The sequence below is a fragment of the Vulpes lagopus genome, chromosome 10 (assembly GCF_018345385.1).
Source record: "Vulpes lagopus strain Blue_001 chromosome 10, ASM1834538v1, whole genome shotgun sequence".
In the NCBI taxonomy this organism is placed as follows: Eukaryota; Metazoa; Chordata; class Mammalia; order Carnivora; family Canidae; genus Vulpes; species Vulpes lagopus.
Genome location: NC_054833.1, coordinates 54,881,865 through 54,899,342, shown reverse-complemented (window position 1 = coordinate 54,899,342; position 17,478 = coordinate 54,881,865). Strand labels below are relative to the sequence as shown.

Below are 17,478 nucleotides of genomic sequence, written 5' to 3'. Positions count from 1 at the left end.
TCTGAGTACAAATTAATAAGGAATAGATTATCATTAATATGGTATAAAATCAAGAAATTGTCTACATAATCTCATTACTTTCAGAAAACAACATTTAAAATGTCATTGTGTCATTTGAGGCTCTACCGTGTGCTGGGCATCCTTTTTGTTAGTGGGGATATAGGAGTATCTGCTTTACCAAGTTTGTGTGCTTAGGAGAGGGAAGCATATACTAAAGAATGTGAACTGCCTTAAGCAGAAGATGTCACACTGTCTTGAAAATTAGCATTCATAGATTGCATACAACTTTCGTGCCGTGAATAGAAACCCACACAGCATTTTTGAGAGACAGTGAGGCTACACAGTATGGGCACTGTGACCATGTGGTATGTGGACATTTTCCTGATTATCTCTGCTGAATATATGATTACCCCCAAACCTGGCAGATCAGACTGTCTCCTTATGCTCGTGGTTTCTGTGGGTGGTTGGGTCAGGGCCCAGCAGAGATGACCTACCACTGTTTCACAACATCTGGGACCTCATTTGGGACTGAGGGGAAGAAATGGAGAGGCGGGGAGGAGGGTAGTTCTGCTTGCGCATCTGGTGCCCGCTCTGCTTGCGCATCTGGTGGAGTGCGGGTGGAGGGGGTTCCGTGAGGAGGACTACAGCCTGCACCTTGCCACACAGTGTAGTGGATTTCTGGTAGGACATCTTGAGGGCCAAAACTGTATTCCAAGCTGTGAGGCAGAAGCTTTTGTCCCTCGGCTGGGACGGTATCACCCATGCTGCATGCCATTTGGTGGAAGCTGACACAAACCTACCCATGATCAAGAGGTTGGGGCGACACCTTCCCTCTTCAGGATTGCAGAGCATGTGGTTATGTTTTAGGACAGCTACACATATTTATGGTTTACATTTTTTCCAGTGTTTTGCTTCTCTAGTTTTTTCTTGGTTGAATTTCCTAGACTTGGATGACTGGGACCAAAGTGCACATTTGTAGACTTGCACACAAATGCCGTCTTGCTACCTTTGGAACGTGCTGTGGGCGAATTAAACGGAGGCAGTTGGAGTGCTTTTCCATCCGTATCTTCACTAACATTGGATTGTATATCTATCTTTGAATAATTTTTGCATTAAAAGTTTCTCATAAATTAGAAAGTACAGAATTAGAAGTTCATTTTAAATTCCTTCTTATCCTTTAGTCAGAAAATATTCATGTTACAGGTCAGTGACCCTGCAGGAATGTGAGAACTGATAAATAGGTGAGCAGTTTTGCCAGAATCCAGTGAGAATGTTGGTTATTTTTTGTTCTTTACAAAAGTCTGTAGCTTAGGAACTATTGGGCTTCGATAGTATGTGTACACATGTGGTGTGCACATGTGTGTTTGGTTTTATTTTAAAAAGCAATATAATCTTAAATATGTAGAGTAAAAAAACCTGCTCTGCAGTGTCTTAGAAATCCATTAGATCTTAGGCTATGTACTCTTTCTCACAAGAGAGTATCTTTTAGTGGATCCAAGGCTCATTTCACATGCGATCTTTGTTAATAAACATAGGGATGAAGAGGCACATGAACTGTAATGATGAACTCTCTCATTAGAACGTTCTGCTCATGGGCCGGCCCAAGCTTTGGTGCATCCATGCCACTGCCCGAGGTTTTGTCCCTGGGGCACACGTTGCACTGCTTATCCTGGGTGGATTTCTCTAAACTGTTAACATTGTTTTACTAGATTTTTTTCTTGTCAGTTATAGACTTAAGGTAACAAGAAAATTTAGCCTAAATATTATATCAGAATTGAACTTTTTCAAGGCGTGTGTCCTGTCCTTCTTATCTATCTGAGGTGAGATATAAAACTCTGTCACTCTTAGGGAATAGTCCAGCGATGACAGCTTCCTCCTGTTCATCTACCAAACCTTTCTGCAATCAGCAAGGGAAATAGCTGTTAGGGATATTTTTCAAAGCACAGTGATCCTGTACAATGGAAGTATGAAAACAGATAAGAAAGTAAAGGTGGTATGATTTCTTAAACAGCATGTACATCAAAGTTATTGTTCATCCTTAGTTATGGAAAGCATGGTTTAAGTTGCTTAGGCTCTTATAATGAAAGTGAGAACATTCGATATTAGCTGGTTCTGGTCACTCTGTTTTGGGGCTGGATGGATCATTGTACTAGTAATGAAATGGGATTCATCCATACTAATACATTATTTTTAATGCTGTTAGGTATCAGAGTGGTATCATCAAATTCATTTCATATTGTATTATTGGAAATTGACTGTAATTTTCATTCGTTGAAAGCCTTTATCCGTTAAAGAAAAATACATCAAGTATTTTTATCGTAGTGGTATACAGATTTAATGCACTTAACCTGTTTGATCACTTGAGTTGACAAAGATAATTATTCCAGATTCAACTTTGAGTCTGAAGGAACAGTTTAAAAGTGCGATTAAGCAATGTAGTGTCATTTAAATGTTTATAAATTTCCTAATGATTTTTCAATTTTCAAATGTAATCTAGGATTCTGAAAATACAGAACAGAGAATACAGTCACTTATCAGCTCATTAAAACATATGGTCTATGAATATATATGCCGTTGTCTGTTTAAGGTAAGAAATACTATTTTTTCATGTGTAAGATACTACCTGTACTTTGATTTATACAGTATTACAGTTAAATTATATAACCCTTTACCTACTAGAAAGGTATTGAAATTGGCATTTCTGAAACTTTCCCTGAATAATGTCCATTGCTAAGTAGAACATCTTTTAGCCTTCCAGGAGGTGGTTTGGAGGGAGAAGGATGACGTGCAAAGAAATGAGAGCATGCCCTGGGTGGCCCATTGTGGCTCTGAACACCCAGCAGCCCCTGACACAGGACATTATGATGGGTTGTATAGGTCATTTTCTAGCTGGGGTTTCTCCGCCTCAGGACTGTTGACATTTTGGGCCACAGTAGGATTTACTGTGGTGGTCTGTTCAGTAGCACTTCCTTCACATATTTGCTAAAATAAAAAATGTCTTGACACTGCCAATGTCCCGTAGATTGAGGACAAGATTGGGTCCTATTCCTGGCATTAGGAAGCAAACTAATGCCTGATCCTGAGTTACAAAATTTGTCACAGACGTCTTCAAATTACGAGGGCCCCCAAGGAATATAAAATGAAATGTACTTTAAAAATTTTTGAATATTATAGAAAACAGAAGCTTTTCACTTAGGAGTTTTTTTTTTTTTTTTTCAAGTACCAGTCTTTGGATTTGGGTTGAGATAAGTTGAGGAAGAGCTGTGTAAAGGCAATTAACTATGTGAGAGAAATAGAGTTAGTATGGCACAATTATGTAGGGTTCTTAGAAAATCTTTGAAAAGACACAGTTAATATGTTCTTTAGAAAGGGATAGTAGTGTTTTTTATGAGTAGAGTGACAATGTTGACGATCCTTATTTGAGACTCAGACCTGTAGTCGGGCATTTCTGTAGGATGTTTCTTTAATGAGAACTGTGACGATACCTATATAGATCTGTGGACCGTATGGGTGTATTTTGGAGGTCTGATGGTTAGCCGTCCTCAAAATCACCTGTTTGGACCTCAGTTTTAACTTGTATACGTTGAGGAATTATAAGCAGATGATCTCAAAGTCCATTTTGTCCCTAAAATGTTATGACCCTAGATAGATAAAAGGATGACATCTCTAATATTTGTGTAATATGTTACTTCACATAATACTTAAAACTGTTTATTACACAGACACAACTTAAAAATACTTTCTGAAAGCATTTCAAACTTTATGAAACTATATGCACATACAGAAAATTATGTAAAAAAACCCAAAACCCTCCATTGTTTCTCCCCGTTCTGATGCTTCACTCCATTGGAGTAAACCAGTCCAAGGCTTGATTGGTTCCTTCCAGTCCATTTCCTTTCTCTTCAAGTTCATATGTGCAAATAAACTTTTTCTTTTCCTTATTACATATTTTGTTGTGTTGCATCTCTTTTATAGTGACAGGTCCTGAAGATGTTTCCATAAGTAGAATATACTAACCTCATTACTTTTAGTGCTTCTGTGGTATTCCATAATATGGTATGCTAGTTTATCTACTACTCTGTTGGTGGATATTATTGATGTATTTTTGCTATTATGAGTGACCGTGGTGAAATTCTGTAAATCTTATCTTTATGTACATGTGTAAGTATTTCTATTCATTAAATTTCTTCATGGAAGAAGTATAATTTCTGTCCAAGACAAAATTCTTTCCAAACTTTGTTGAATATTATCAAATTGCCTTCCAGAAGTTTATCAGTTAATAATTTAACCCACAGAGTAATTAAAGTATCTCCTTCTTTGCATCCTTGTTTCCTTGTTTTTCTATTTTTCATTGGATTTATTTATTTTTTGATTGCTATGTTATAGATTTTTATGATTAGTTTTTAATGTAGCTTAAATAAAGAGATTTATTTTAAATCTCTTTTAAAATAAAGAGATTTAATCTCTTTTTATTTAATCTCTTTTAAAAATAAGAGATTTTTAAAAAATATCTCTTATTTTAAATAAGAGATTTTAAATCTTAATTTAATTTTAAATATTTTAAAATATTTAAAAAAATATTTTTAAAAAATAAGAGATTTTAATCTCTTATTTTTCTAGCAAATATATTAAAGCGGCAAAGTTTCATTTCACTCACTCTTCTAATATATTTAATGCTTTTTTACTTTCCTTTCAAGACCTATACACTAAAATAGGCCATGATTTGTGAAAATATCACAGACCTGAACTTATTTTAAGGTGCCTCCAAAATCCTTATGGAAGTATATATGTTATAAATAAATATTATTCTTGAAAAATGTTTAGGTGAAAAGATCAACTTTCATATTAATTCGAAAGATTAGTAGTGTATTAGGTATTTCCTGTTTCTAAACTATATATCTGTGCCTCTGCTTATATATTCTTATTTTTAGTAATAATACATTAGATTTACTGATGAGATTTAAATCCTTATGTATTTTGTAATGTAATTATGGGTAGATATAATACATGTTCAGTACCAAAATGATTTAATATATCAGCGAAGTTTAGTTAGGGTTACTTCTTTTAAGTCACATTATCTTTTAAAAATACACGTAAGTTGGGCTACAGCCAGCATTTTATTGCATGGGAGGAGAGCTTGTAAGGTTGGACACTTTTGACATCATAGCGCCCAAGTGGAATTTTTTAGTGCTTGTCTGGAGAGATACTTTTCTGTTGTGAACAACTTCACTCATTTTTAAAAAGCCATCATGTATTATTCTTAAGACCTATTTTAATCGGTGATGGAATATCTGGTTTATAATATTCATATTTTTTCATCAGTAATATTAAAGTTATTCAATGTGAATTCAGCATTCTGTGGAGTTTCAGTATTGAATCACAATTCAGAAAGCACATTACTTTTAAAGCAATGAGGTACATTATCATCTGACTTAGCAGGGAACCGATTTCATTTTTTAGTGAAAGAACTTGGGATTTTTAGCAATCAGCTTCACATTAAACTGCCTGCCAGTCTCTCTTGCTGATTTTGCTGTTGTATTGGTGACAGCAGTGTGACAGCAACAGACCCTTGAAACAGAGGCTTATTAATATTCACATCACAGCCAAGGGAAAGCAACTTAACCTGAAACAAAAAATGATTGACTTGTTTTGTAGCAGAAAATTTAGACTTTTAATAAACTAAAACAAATGGAGAAAGCTGTCAAGCAGTTTCAGTTGAGATTATTGGTTTTGTCATTCTTCTTTTTTTCCTCAAGAGATCAGAAATGTTTATTTCAGTAACCTAAGTATATTGGACAATTATAGGATAAGGAGCATATTTAGTTCTCCCAGATCTTGGTTGGCCTCATGTAGGTCATTAGCATAAAGTGCACCTTATGTAATTATCTGTGGATGATGTCATGTGATTATATACTTATCCCTAAGGCCATGATGTTTTCTGGGACCAGAAAGCAGAGAGAAGGAGAGCCACTATTATGTATTTATGGACTGTATATTATGTGGCTTATTCTTTGCCAACATTTTGTAATTTGGCCTCAGTTAATAATCAACAGTTAGTCCACCGACCCGAGTGGCTAATCTAAGAATCATAGAATGGCAGGGCTTTGCCTTTTCTTAATTAACCCTAGAGACTGCATTATTTTTCCTTAGGTCAAAGGAAGAAATGGCTAAGATAAATGTAGTAATACTGTGTGTGAATTTGTGTGTAAATGTATCTTAATCATTATTTCTTTACCTTAGATGAGAGATGCATTTTAAATATCCATTACCATGTGCATTAAGCGTCTTAGTGGCTTATCCAGCCAGTTACTATTCACCCCCAAACCTGAATTCTTTCTGATACCTAAGAACACTGCACATCTCCTGAAATGGCCATGTCTTGCTTTTTATATCTTTAAGTCACCTGGGAATTACTTCATACACATGGTAGTTGGTTGTAATGTTTTTCTCCCACACCTGAGTGGTGGCTGCACCTGCATAAATTTTTCTATTTTGAGATTTTTTTAGTTATTGCCTATGTTATGGTTGTGAACACATGGTTTTTATTTATTCACTACCTAGGCATTTGTTGAGTACTTGCTGTATACACAACATATACTTTTATAAAGTAAATTATTCTTCTGTATTGTATTATTCAAGACATTGAATCTTTCTGACAGAGGGGTGACTTTCTTGCATGAAGGATCACTTGCTGGTAATCTTTATAGCCCTTATGGTTACTCCATGTGTAGATTTATAATCCTATGCACATATTAGATATAAAGTGTTATTTTTAGTATGGGAGAAGCTGTGTATAAAATGCTTAAATTATAAACTAGTGGGAAATATAGTGCTTGAATAGATGTGGTTTTTTGTTGTTGTTAATAAACATTTACTATATTTTTTAACAGAAATGACATAAGCTTATTTTAGAAAACTTATAAAATATAAAGAAAAATAAAAAATAACCTATAGTTGTAAACGAAATCAGCTATAAAAATTGATGCCACATTTCCATTTTTTTGCATATGTATATCCATATTGCTCCTCCTTCCATAATACGGGCTATGGTACATTATTTGAATATTATTTATGAAAAATTTTTGAACATTTAAGATTGTTTCAGTTTTTCCTCCATAATAAAAAATCTTGCAATAAATATCCTCATTTCTTATCTATGAATACATTTATCATCCCTTTGCATAACTTTTTAGAAATGAAATGTCTTATATAGAATGTTTCAGATCATGTAAGCATACACATGACAAATGGAAGAGTCCTGATGTAGGAGGTTGATTTTATTAGTAGTGAGAATTCAGACCTCAAAATTGGATTTCAGGTACTTAAATAAAACTATTTTTTTAAAGAGATGTATATCATGACTAATATTTAGCATTTTTCTCTAAAACTTTGGGTTCTTTATCTTTCCCACCCAATTCGGAAGTGTTGCCCTGTGTAGGTGCTACCTGAACAGTCACATTTTATATTGATAGAAGTAAATAATTTAAAGATAGAACACAGATTTTGTGAACTGAAATTTCAGGACTAAGCTTTTCCAGAAACACAAGTTTAGAAACAGCAAGATAACATTTTATTATTCTTTACAGGCAGATCAGTTGATGTTCGCTTTGCATTTTGTTCGAGGCATGCATCCTGAACTTTTTCAAGAGAATGTAAGTGGAATAAAGGAGGACAATGTTAGAGTTACAAGGACATTTGGTAATGGGCAGAATTATGGTGAGATTAGAGGTAACTTTAGTCTGAAAAGTATTTATAAGCCTTTTAGTTTTTTTTTTTTTTTACTAAGTTAGACATGTAGTATAAGATGCTCATGTCCGCTTCTCCCCTTCGCGGGAGCCCGGTGTTGGGCAGCGATGGTTAGGTAGTGGGACTTCTCACCATGCCTGGACCTTTCTGAATCCCCGCCCATGGCTTCTCATCCCCATCCAGGCACTCAAGCTGATGCAGGTACGTACTGACACATTAGGGGTACCCAGCTATAGTCAGCCTGTGAAGCCAGAGGCTGGGTAGTTCTCAGAAGCTTCCTTGAGCTCAAAGCCTTATGTTCATCTTTTTCATGTGTAATTTATCTTCTTTATCTATAACTTTATTTCTGGTCTGCCATATCATGTGTCTCCAACTTGAAAAGAACTTCCATCAAGTTAGAGTTAACCAATCCATGTCTGGTGTGCTAATATTTAAAAAGAATTATCTGTAAGTGATTTTCTGGCCAATATCATAAAGTGAGAGTAGAGTAGGAGAGTGTGTGTGTGTGGGGGGGATTAGTATATGGACCATGACCTTGTAATCCTTAACTCTCCTTGGTCAGATTCTGTTTATGTCCTGGATTCTCCTGATTTGAATACTTAAAAGAGCACAGACTTTTCCATGTGCCTGTTTTCTCATTGTTCTGATTCCACGTGCTCTGGTTGACTTGTGTTGTTTCTCCTGAATTCTTTAATTTTACTCCTTTATTTCTACCATTAGCTTTGATGCCTTTCCCTCCTCCTGTATAATGATGTCCACCATGATCAGTATTTTCCACACCGTGAAAGATTTAATATTCCCTAGTTTTCCCTCCTGGAGTATAATTAAATGTTGGGAAAGGAGAACATTTTTCTCTGACTCCTAGCTACTAATAGCAATCACTGCTTCTTTAATGTGATTGTATAATTTCAGTAAGAGGAGTGAGTGGTCAGGCTGGGTGGAGGCAGGAAATAAGCTTTTTTTTTTCTATATTGCTCTCAAATTTTATGTGTTTTCTTTATTTGCTGACCAGTATGTAACAAATAATATGTGACACTAGGGGAAGCTCAAGGGAAGTAATAGATTTTCTTGGAGTGTTAGATTCTGTAACATTTGATCTGTTGTGATTTTGTGGATTAAGGTAAAAAATGAATAATGGCAGTCCTCTTCTAATCTGTTGGTAAAGATAACTTAATGGAAGTACTTTTCTCTATTTTTTTCCCCAGGATACACAATTTTAAAATTTTTTGGTACACCAATAAAGTGCTTATTTATTAGTGAAAAATGTCATGTAATAGGACATACACTGAACACAACACGTAAACTTATAGATGAAACGTTCTATATACATATAGGAATTGTAGTTATTTTTTGCTTGAGTAAAATTGTTTCTGGTAGTTTTCATATGAATGTTTTATGTTGGTACATGAACTCATTCTTGATGTTGATGTACCAGAAGTGGGAAGGTGAGTTTTTTGTTTTCCACATCCTTAGAAAGCTGCATTGTAAGCCATCTTATAGGGAAATTTAAAAAATTCTGTTAAGTGGTTAGTATTTTCATATTTCTTGTTTTACTCATATTTTTATTCAATAGGAATGGGATACGTTTACAGGTGTGGTTGTGGGAGACATGTTGCGGAAAGCTGTAAGTAAAAATAAGAAAATTATTTCACTCTTCGGGAAAATATTTCTGGCTTTGACTTCATAAGATAATTGCTTCAGAGGAATTTTAAAGTACTGTTGAAATTATACTTTAGAGGAACATGTTCTTGTCTCTCCTATACTTTAAAATAGACATAAAGACATTTATTCTCATCAGAATAATACTACTTAAATACTAAGAAACTAATACAATTTCTTTCAGTATATGTTTTATTCCAAGAAGACTTTGATGATCTTGAGAAAATAAAATTTTGTGTATGACTAGGAAAATTCTTACATAACTTGTTTAAGAGTTTTTTAATTTTTGATAACGTCATTCAAATTTAGCTTTTTCTCTACTAATTTTCTGTCTGAACATGTAATGAATAATATTTTTCTTCAAAGCAACATAACCCGAAATGTGTTGCAAAATCTAGATTATGTCTGAAATGCAAAATTTATAGCAGTTCATTATATTTTATTCCATTTTTCTGAAGTTTCATAAAAGATTATGCACAATGAAAATGAATACATTTATGTAAATTGTTATCTATACCTTGTTATATTGAATTTTATCATAGTGACTTGTAAAATAAAGTAGTAATACATAGAATGAGTTTTTTAAAATTAGTGCTCATAAAATTAGCTAGTCACTTGTTAATTTTTCTAAGTCTGAATTTTACCAAATATACCAAAGAGAATAATTTTTCCTATAAAGGACTCTCAGCAAAGAATCCGTGATCAACTCCCATCGTGGATAGACCAGGAGCGAAGCTGGGCAGTGGCAACGCTAAAGGTATTCATGACATTTCTACTTTGGGGGTATTTAAAATTTTCCTGTACTTAAATCGTTTATTTTTTACATGCTTATACTTAGTGTTGATATTTCTGTGAATATGCCATCGAATCCCTGGGTAAAAGGATAGTAAAGAATTGATTATTCTATTCTGATTAGTGCTTTAATCTGTAGCTAAATCTTTCATTCAACATACATGTTTGAATGTATGCATTCATACAACTTGCCAACTTACATTGGTTCCTGGGTGTAAGGTGGATGCTGAGGACAGGGTGAGAGCAGGAAATGCAGTTCAGAAGCCCAACTGCCAGCAGTTTCGTCTGTGTTCTGTACTCAGGCCTCACTGGTACTTTAGTTGGGAACGCAAAACGAGATGAACCTCCTTCTCTCAAAATCTATATGTATGTTTCTTTTCCTTTTTTCCTTCCCTACGCCTTACAGTTGCTGTCGTGTGACAGTGGCATGTAGTAAAAAAAAAGCAAGAGTAGAGGTGCTTGCTGGTGACTTACTGTTTTCACAGCGTTATGCAGGGCGTGAAAGTGGATCACTTCACTGCATGTTTCCAACAGCCTGATGAGGAAGCTCCTGTTCCTGTCCTCATTTGACAGATGAGAAAACCAGGCCCAGAGCGATGTGGTCTCTGCTTATGGTGACTTAGGAAGTAGAGTCAGGATTTGATATTGGGCTCCTGGTGGTAGAGTCTGGGCTGGTTACCACGACTCTGTACTGCCTGTTTTTCGTAGGTTTTTATCAAATAGAGTCAGTAGATCCTGTTTTGTTGTCAGTGAATCTTTTTTCTCATCAGCCATTTATTTAGTTCCTACTGCTGGTCAGCACAGTGCCCATGGAGTCCAGATTGTGGTTTTACAATACAGAGAGGCAGCACTGAGCCCACTTGCCCTGTAGGGAGGATGACAGGGAGAACATATTTGTGATATGGTTGGCACCCTACTGGAGCTATACCCCTGGTGTTTGATCCTGTGTCTTTTGGGAGACCAGCATGCTGCCTACTGCACTATGGCCATCCCACATTTCTAGCCAAAAACAGAATGATTATATAATGTGGAGCATAAACTGGTAGCAGGAGGCCCTTATACACTAATTGCCACTAAATTTAATAGACTACCATCAAATGTTATCCTAATAGGCTTAGATCACTTATTAAAAATAATGAAAGTGAAATATACTTAATTTTCTACTGTGTAAGTTTAATTTTAGTCAAGTTACATAATGAAATTTGGGCAATATAATGGGTTATTTAGAAGTGAATATAGCTACTTGGATGAAGCATCCTTAAGTACTTGATTTATGTTTATGCCATGTGACATTCTAGTACTGCAGATACAAATCTTCCAAATTCGCCATTCTTTTCAATACCAGTTATCCATATATACAGATTTACATTTCTCATCTTGAAGCCCAGTGTTGATAAAAGTTTGGAAGAGAGATTGCCAGAGGGAAGGGGGGATGGGCAAAGTCGGTGAAGTGGCGTGGGAGGTGAGGCACAGCACAGGGAACAGAGTCAGTGGTGATGTGATAGCACTGTGTGGAGAGAGATGGTGCTTGTGATGACATAGTTGTATAGCTAAAACTAATGTAACATATATACTCAAAGTATACTCAAAAAAATTTTTAATGGGCAAAAGACCTGAATAGACCTTTTTCTAAAACGGACATACAGATGGCTGACATATATACGAAAAAGGTGCTCAGCATCACTGATCATTAGGGAAATACAAAGTCAATCACAGGTACCAGTTCACAACTCTTAGGATGGCTATAATTGGAAAGACAAGATAACATGTGATGGCAGCGTGATGGAGAAAAGGGAAAATGTACACTGTTGTTGAGAATATGAATTGGCGCAGCCTTTATGAAAACATTGTGGAGTGTCCTCAAAAAATTAAAACTAGAACTGCTGTATGCTCCAGCAGTCCTACTTCTTACCTCTGGGTATAAATTCAAAGGAAATGTTTATTATTTTAATTCACCCAAGATATAGTCACAATCTACATGTTCATCAGTGGATGAATGGATGAAGAAAGTGTGATATATCCATCTATAAGAGAATATTATTAACAAGTGTGAATTTATTCCATTATGGTAATTATTTCACAGTGTAAATTTATGAGAGCATTCCTTAAATACATACAATTTTGTCAGTGATACCTCAGTAAGGCCGAGAAGGATGAAAAACCAAGTTTGGAAGAGATGGTAGTCTTGGAGGTAGAAGGGAACAAATGTGTTAAGGCAGAGCCTTGAGAGATGGTGGCATTTTTTTTTTAAGATTTTCTAAATTTATTTATTCATAACAGACAGAGAGAGAGGCAGAGACACAGGCAGAGGGAGAAGCAGGCTCCATGCAAGCAGCCTGATGTGGGACTTGATCTGGGTGTCCAGAATCAGGCCCTGGGCTGAAGGCAGTGCCAAACCACTGGGCCACTGGGGCTGCCTGAGGCAGTGGTGTTTAAGGTGAATGCTGAATGCTCAGTAGGAACTGATGAGAAATCTTGGGTAGAGATTAATAAGTAGAGACTTAGAACGTCTAGGGGCAAGGAAGCCAACATGTGTACGAATGGGACATAAGTGGATGTGGGCTAGGAAACACATGCTTTCCTCAGGATTTGGTGTTGGTGGGAAAATTGGCGGTTGTGATCGTCCTGTGCAGCTGAAGCGAGGCACAGGTTCGTGCACACTCACACACATCTGTCCTTTCTCCAGAAGGTGAGGTTCTTCTGTAGAGACAAGACTCGATCACTTGCACATACTGCTTTTGTGCTACTTGGGAAATGTTTAATTTTACCTGCTTATGGGTTGGAGCAGTCCAACACCCTGTTTCTGATCTAGAAATTAGCAGATGGAGCCAGTGTAAAGGGGGGAAAGCAGCCAACACATGCCCATTGGTACTTGGTTTTAGTTTACTTTTTCAGTAGTGCACACACATGTGCTTGTGGCTCATTGTGTGGGGCTGTGCTTGTGTTTTAGATTGCCCTCCCCAGTCTTTATCAGACCCTCTGCTTTGACGACGTGGCTCTGTGGCGGACATACTATCACAGCTCGGTGTGTGAGCAAGAGTTTCCATCTATTCTGGCAAAGAAAGTCTCCTCATTTCAGCAGGTGAGTTATCTCAATGCATAAAAATATCTGACATTTCTTTTGTATTCAGAAGCTATTTCAAGGAAAGCGCTGCCTTTGGGTGTGGCATAATGTTATGGCGGGGAAAGGCTTTCAGCTTTTCCATCTGCCTGGGTGGGGGGGATGTCACCAGCAGAATTTCTGGATAGGATGTCCCCCTGTGGCCCTACTTCTTCCCTCTACCTCCTCCCCTGTCTCCGCCCAAAGAGTGACTGTGCCATAGAGAAAGAGTCCTGGCAAGTTTTCCCAGTCTGGATCTCAACAGAGTAGTGAACCTGCTGATGGGTTCTGCCCCATCAGTTGGGGAGACACAGGCTGCGAGTGGCTGGTCTCTCTAGGAGCAGGTCCTCTGGGTCACTGACCCTGGTTTGTGTCTCTTCCTTGGCTGCGGGTGCTTTTGTCCTTGAATGCCCCTTTACCACACTGAATGCCCCTTTACCAAGTACAGTTTAAAAAAAGAAGGAAAGAAAGCTAAGAAGAACTTTATTTGAAAACAGAAACATCTAGGTTTATACATGATTGACTGTAAAAATAGTGATTTGAAAATCTTAGGATTTGAGGGCTTCTCTTCGATGTATATGCTCTTCGTGTATATGCTCTTGCTTTCACCTGCTTTTGGCCCTTGTCAGATACTGAAGACAGAGTGAGACCTATGGCTACTGCATGCTCCTGCTGACTCAGATGACAAGCTTGAGGCAGTAAATGGGTTTTAGTAAAAGTTTTCACTATTAAGGACGTATCTTTGTATAAAACTATTGTGACAGTTTGTGTAAGAAAATATTGTGGAACAGTGATCAGTGTTCGTGTATTTAAGTAAATATTTGTTTAATTAACTAACATTAACTACTGCTTAACTACTGCCTAAAGTTCTCAGGGGAACTTACTATTTAAAAATGCCCCACACTTTATTTTAAGGTTCTCGTGGTACAGGCCCTCAGACCAGACAGATTGCAAAGTGCCATGGCTTTGTTTGCATGTAAAACTCTGGGTAAGTGCAGTACTTTTCTAGAACTAGACTGCTGACTGGAATTATTTGGTTTTTAATTTACGTTTGAGTTTATGTTACCCTTGGTTTAGAAGATTATAAAGTCTTTTCCTTCATTCTACTTATCTTAAAACCCTTATTGGATTAAAAAATAAATGTATGTTGCATGTGACTGGTTTACACTAATATGTAGTAAATCTGATGCATCATTGACATCCTATATTTAGTTAATATAGTGTTTGAGATTTAAAAAATTATTTTATTGTGAAAACACTTTAGACATTTATACATTTGTTCTCAATAGGACTTTAAAGCAGGGAATCAAGTGTTTGACTTAGATAACTAAAGTAAAATAAAGTAATATCCATAATCCTAAGGGGGGAAAAGCCTTTAAAATGAATTATTTTTTGCTCTAAGCAAAAAATGAAGAATTTGTCTTTTAGTTTACAATCTATGCAATCCATTTTTAAAGTCTGTCTTCTCAGAAAGAATGAAAAGTTATTCATTTGTAAGTAAACTATAGCATATTTTGATTTTTCTCAAGAGAATTTGGAAAACTATGTTAAAGAAAGACTATGTAAAGTATTTTAGTTGAAATGGAGTCATCTAAGAATAGCGAATCTGTATTCCTAAACCACAGGAAGTTTGGAAATGAAAAATCTGGCATAGGTGACGATGTATGCTGATGTATGCATTTTTTCTAGAAATCCTCCATCTCTATTTAACATTTTATTCATATATGAAATTTTTAAAAAATTTTTAAAAGATTTTATTTATTTATTCATGAGAGACACAGAGAGAGAGATCTTATCTGCACTGATTTTATTTCCTTTGGTAGAAAATCTAAACCCTTCTTTGTGTGTGTGTGTGTGTTTTTTTTTTATTTTACTTATTTATTCATGAGAGACATAGAGAGAGAGAGAGAGAGAGAGAGAGAGAGGCAGAGACACAGGCAGAGGGAGAAGCAGGCTCCATGCAGGGAGCCCGACGTGGGACTCGATCCTGGGTCTCCAGGATCATACCCTGGGCTGAAGGCGGTGCTAAACCGCTGAGCCACCTGGGCTGCCCCATATATGAAATTTTATGTGGACGTTGTCTTAATTATTTTTTAATAATTATGTATGTTTTTGTTCATAGATTTTCTCATATAAATAAGCTTAGCAAAGAATTTTAGGAAATTGGAAAAAAATATACTGGGTTTTCAGTACTCATCACTGGAAAACTTGACAGGACTGAGTAATCATTCTTCTGTTGTCTTGTAAAGTTGTTAGAGTTGACTGTACCAGGTCCTATTCTTTTTTTCTTAATTTTTAAGATTTTATTTATTCATGAGAGACACAGAGAGAAGCAGCCTCCATGCAGGGAGACTAATGTGGGACTTGATCCTAGACCTCATGATCATACCTTGAGCCAGAGGTAGACGCCCAAATGTTGAGCCACCCAGCTATCCATACTAGGGTCCTGTTCTGAGAAATTGTCTCAGCTTCAGTTTTGTTCTAGTAAACACACTTTTTCATTTAAACGTGGCTGTTTGTAACAATCCAAATGACACTAACACTTAAATCGTCGTTTTATATGCCAGGTACTAGTCTGTGCTGCACACATATCTGCTTGCTTAATCCCCACACTAGCATCACGAAGGGCTATTTTTAAATACTGATTTAAAAATGAGGAAACAACATCACATAGCTAATAAACAATAGAATTCAGATCCTGCTCCTTAGTTCATGTTCTTATTAAGTACTGAAGGGGTCACATTTTTCCTCAGTGTGGAGGGATATTTTTGGCAGGTGCTCACATGAACATGTATAAAGTTATCCACACATATTCACCCGCAATCTAACCTAGTGTAGCAGTTTCCTGGGGCTTCTGTAAGTATCACAAACTAGGTGGCTTCATGCAACAGAAATTTGTCATCTCTTGATGTTGGAGGCTAGAAGTCCAAAATCAATGTTACTGCAAGGCCATGCTCCCTCTGAAACCCATGGGGAATCCACCAGTGCCCCTCCATGGCCTCTAGTGGTTTGCTGGCCACCTGGCTTTTCTTGGGTCACAACTGCATAATCTGCATGATATTTTCCCCGAGTATCTCTTCACATGTCTGACTCCTAATGAGGCCCCATCATGTGGGGGTATATTCCAATATGACCTTGTCTGAAACTAATTCTCTCTGTCCTGGCCTTGCTTCCATGTAAGGTCATTCTGAGGTATTGGAATTATAGCTTCAGCTTCTCTGTTTTGGAGGAACACCATTCAACCCTTACTACCCATCAGTCCAGCTTTTAACCTAATGGCCGTCTTCTGCTTCCCCCCTCTGGCAGAACACACATGCGCACACAGGTGCACAACATCTTGAGGCTCGAATGAGACTGGCCACCCAGCTGGCTGCTCTGGGTCTGTGGAGATGCACCTGCATGTGCTCTGGCTTACCTTCCCTTGAGCAAGAAGAGGAGAGTCTCTCTGTCTGATGGCTTGCCTGTGTCCCCGCTCATTTTTACTCTGGTCTGGCGGAATGTCCACTAACTCTTGTTTGCAAGTGATAGGTGCTGATCCCACTCCAGTGAGGAAGGGCAGTTCTGTAACCAGTACCCAGGAAGCTAGAGCTAGGGCTGGCCTCGGTGCCCGCAGGTCTCATGGACTCCAGCAACGTGGGCCTTCTTTCCTAGTCCCAGCCTTACACATTCTCCCTCCATTTCTCTTCTCTCTCCCCTCACTCCATCTTTGTGTCTCTGTTTCTCTTTGTGTCTTTATCTCTTTCCTGCCTGTGTGTTGCCTTTGGCCTTTGAGCTCATATGTATTCTGTGTATGAGGCTGCCCGCCTCCTGGGATAGAATTTAAAGCTTGTGATGAGAGAGAGCTTTCCCTTCCAACCTCACTTTCAGAATCCCAGGAATAGACTCTGATGTGCTTGGCTTGGTAACATGATCAGCTCTGCAGCTCATCCTGCCAGAAATACATGCAATAGCAGTTTCCCCAAGAGCGGTCATGGGTGGAGGAGGGTCTGCTACCAGAAATGAGGGAAGAACTGCTATTGTCAAAAGATACCCACTAGTCAGTTTATTATTTTTTTTATAAATTTATTTTTTATTGGTGTTCAATTTGCCAACATACAGAATAACACCCAGTGCTCATCCCATCAAGTGCCCACCTCAGTGCTCGTCACCCAGTCATCCCCACTCCCCGCCCACCTCCCCTT

At 37.2% G+C, this 17,478-nt stretch overlaps 1 protein-coding gene across 12 annotated transcripts in view; it reads left to right on the top strand.

Annotated features, from left to right (window-relative positions):
* Window positions 1-17,478, top strand: part of DYNC2H1 (dynein cytoplasmic 2 heavy chain 1) — a 344,376-nt gene that overhangs the window by 162,631 nt on the left and 164,267 nt on the right. For 11 of the 12 annotated variants that reach the window (XM_041770022.1, XM_041770021.1, XM_041770024.1 and 8 more), the window contains 6 exons: window positions 2,498-2,587; window positions 7,587-7,652; window positions 9,320-9,370; window positions 10,085-10,162; window positions 13,148-13,279; window positions 14,213-14,285. In XM_041770022.1, the coding sequence (XP_041625956.1) occupies window positions 2,498-2,587; window positions 7,587-7,652; window positions 9,320-9,370; window positions 10,085-10,162; window positions 13,148-13,279; window positions 14,213-14,285 (490 nt within the window). The remainder of the gene's footprint in view (window positions 1-2,497; window positions 2,588-7,586; window positions 7,653-9,319; window positions 9,371-10,084; window positions 10,163-13,147; window positions 13,280-14,212; window positions 14,286-17,478) is intronic. The other variant, XM_041770027.1, reaches the window with a different exon arrangement.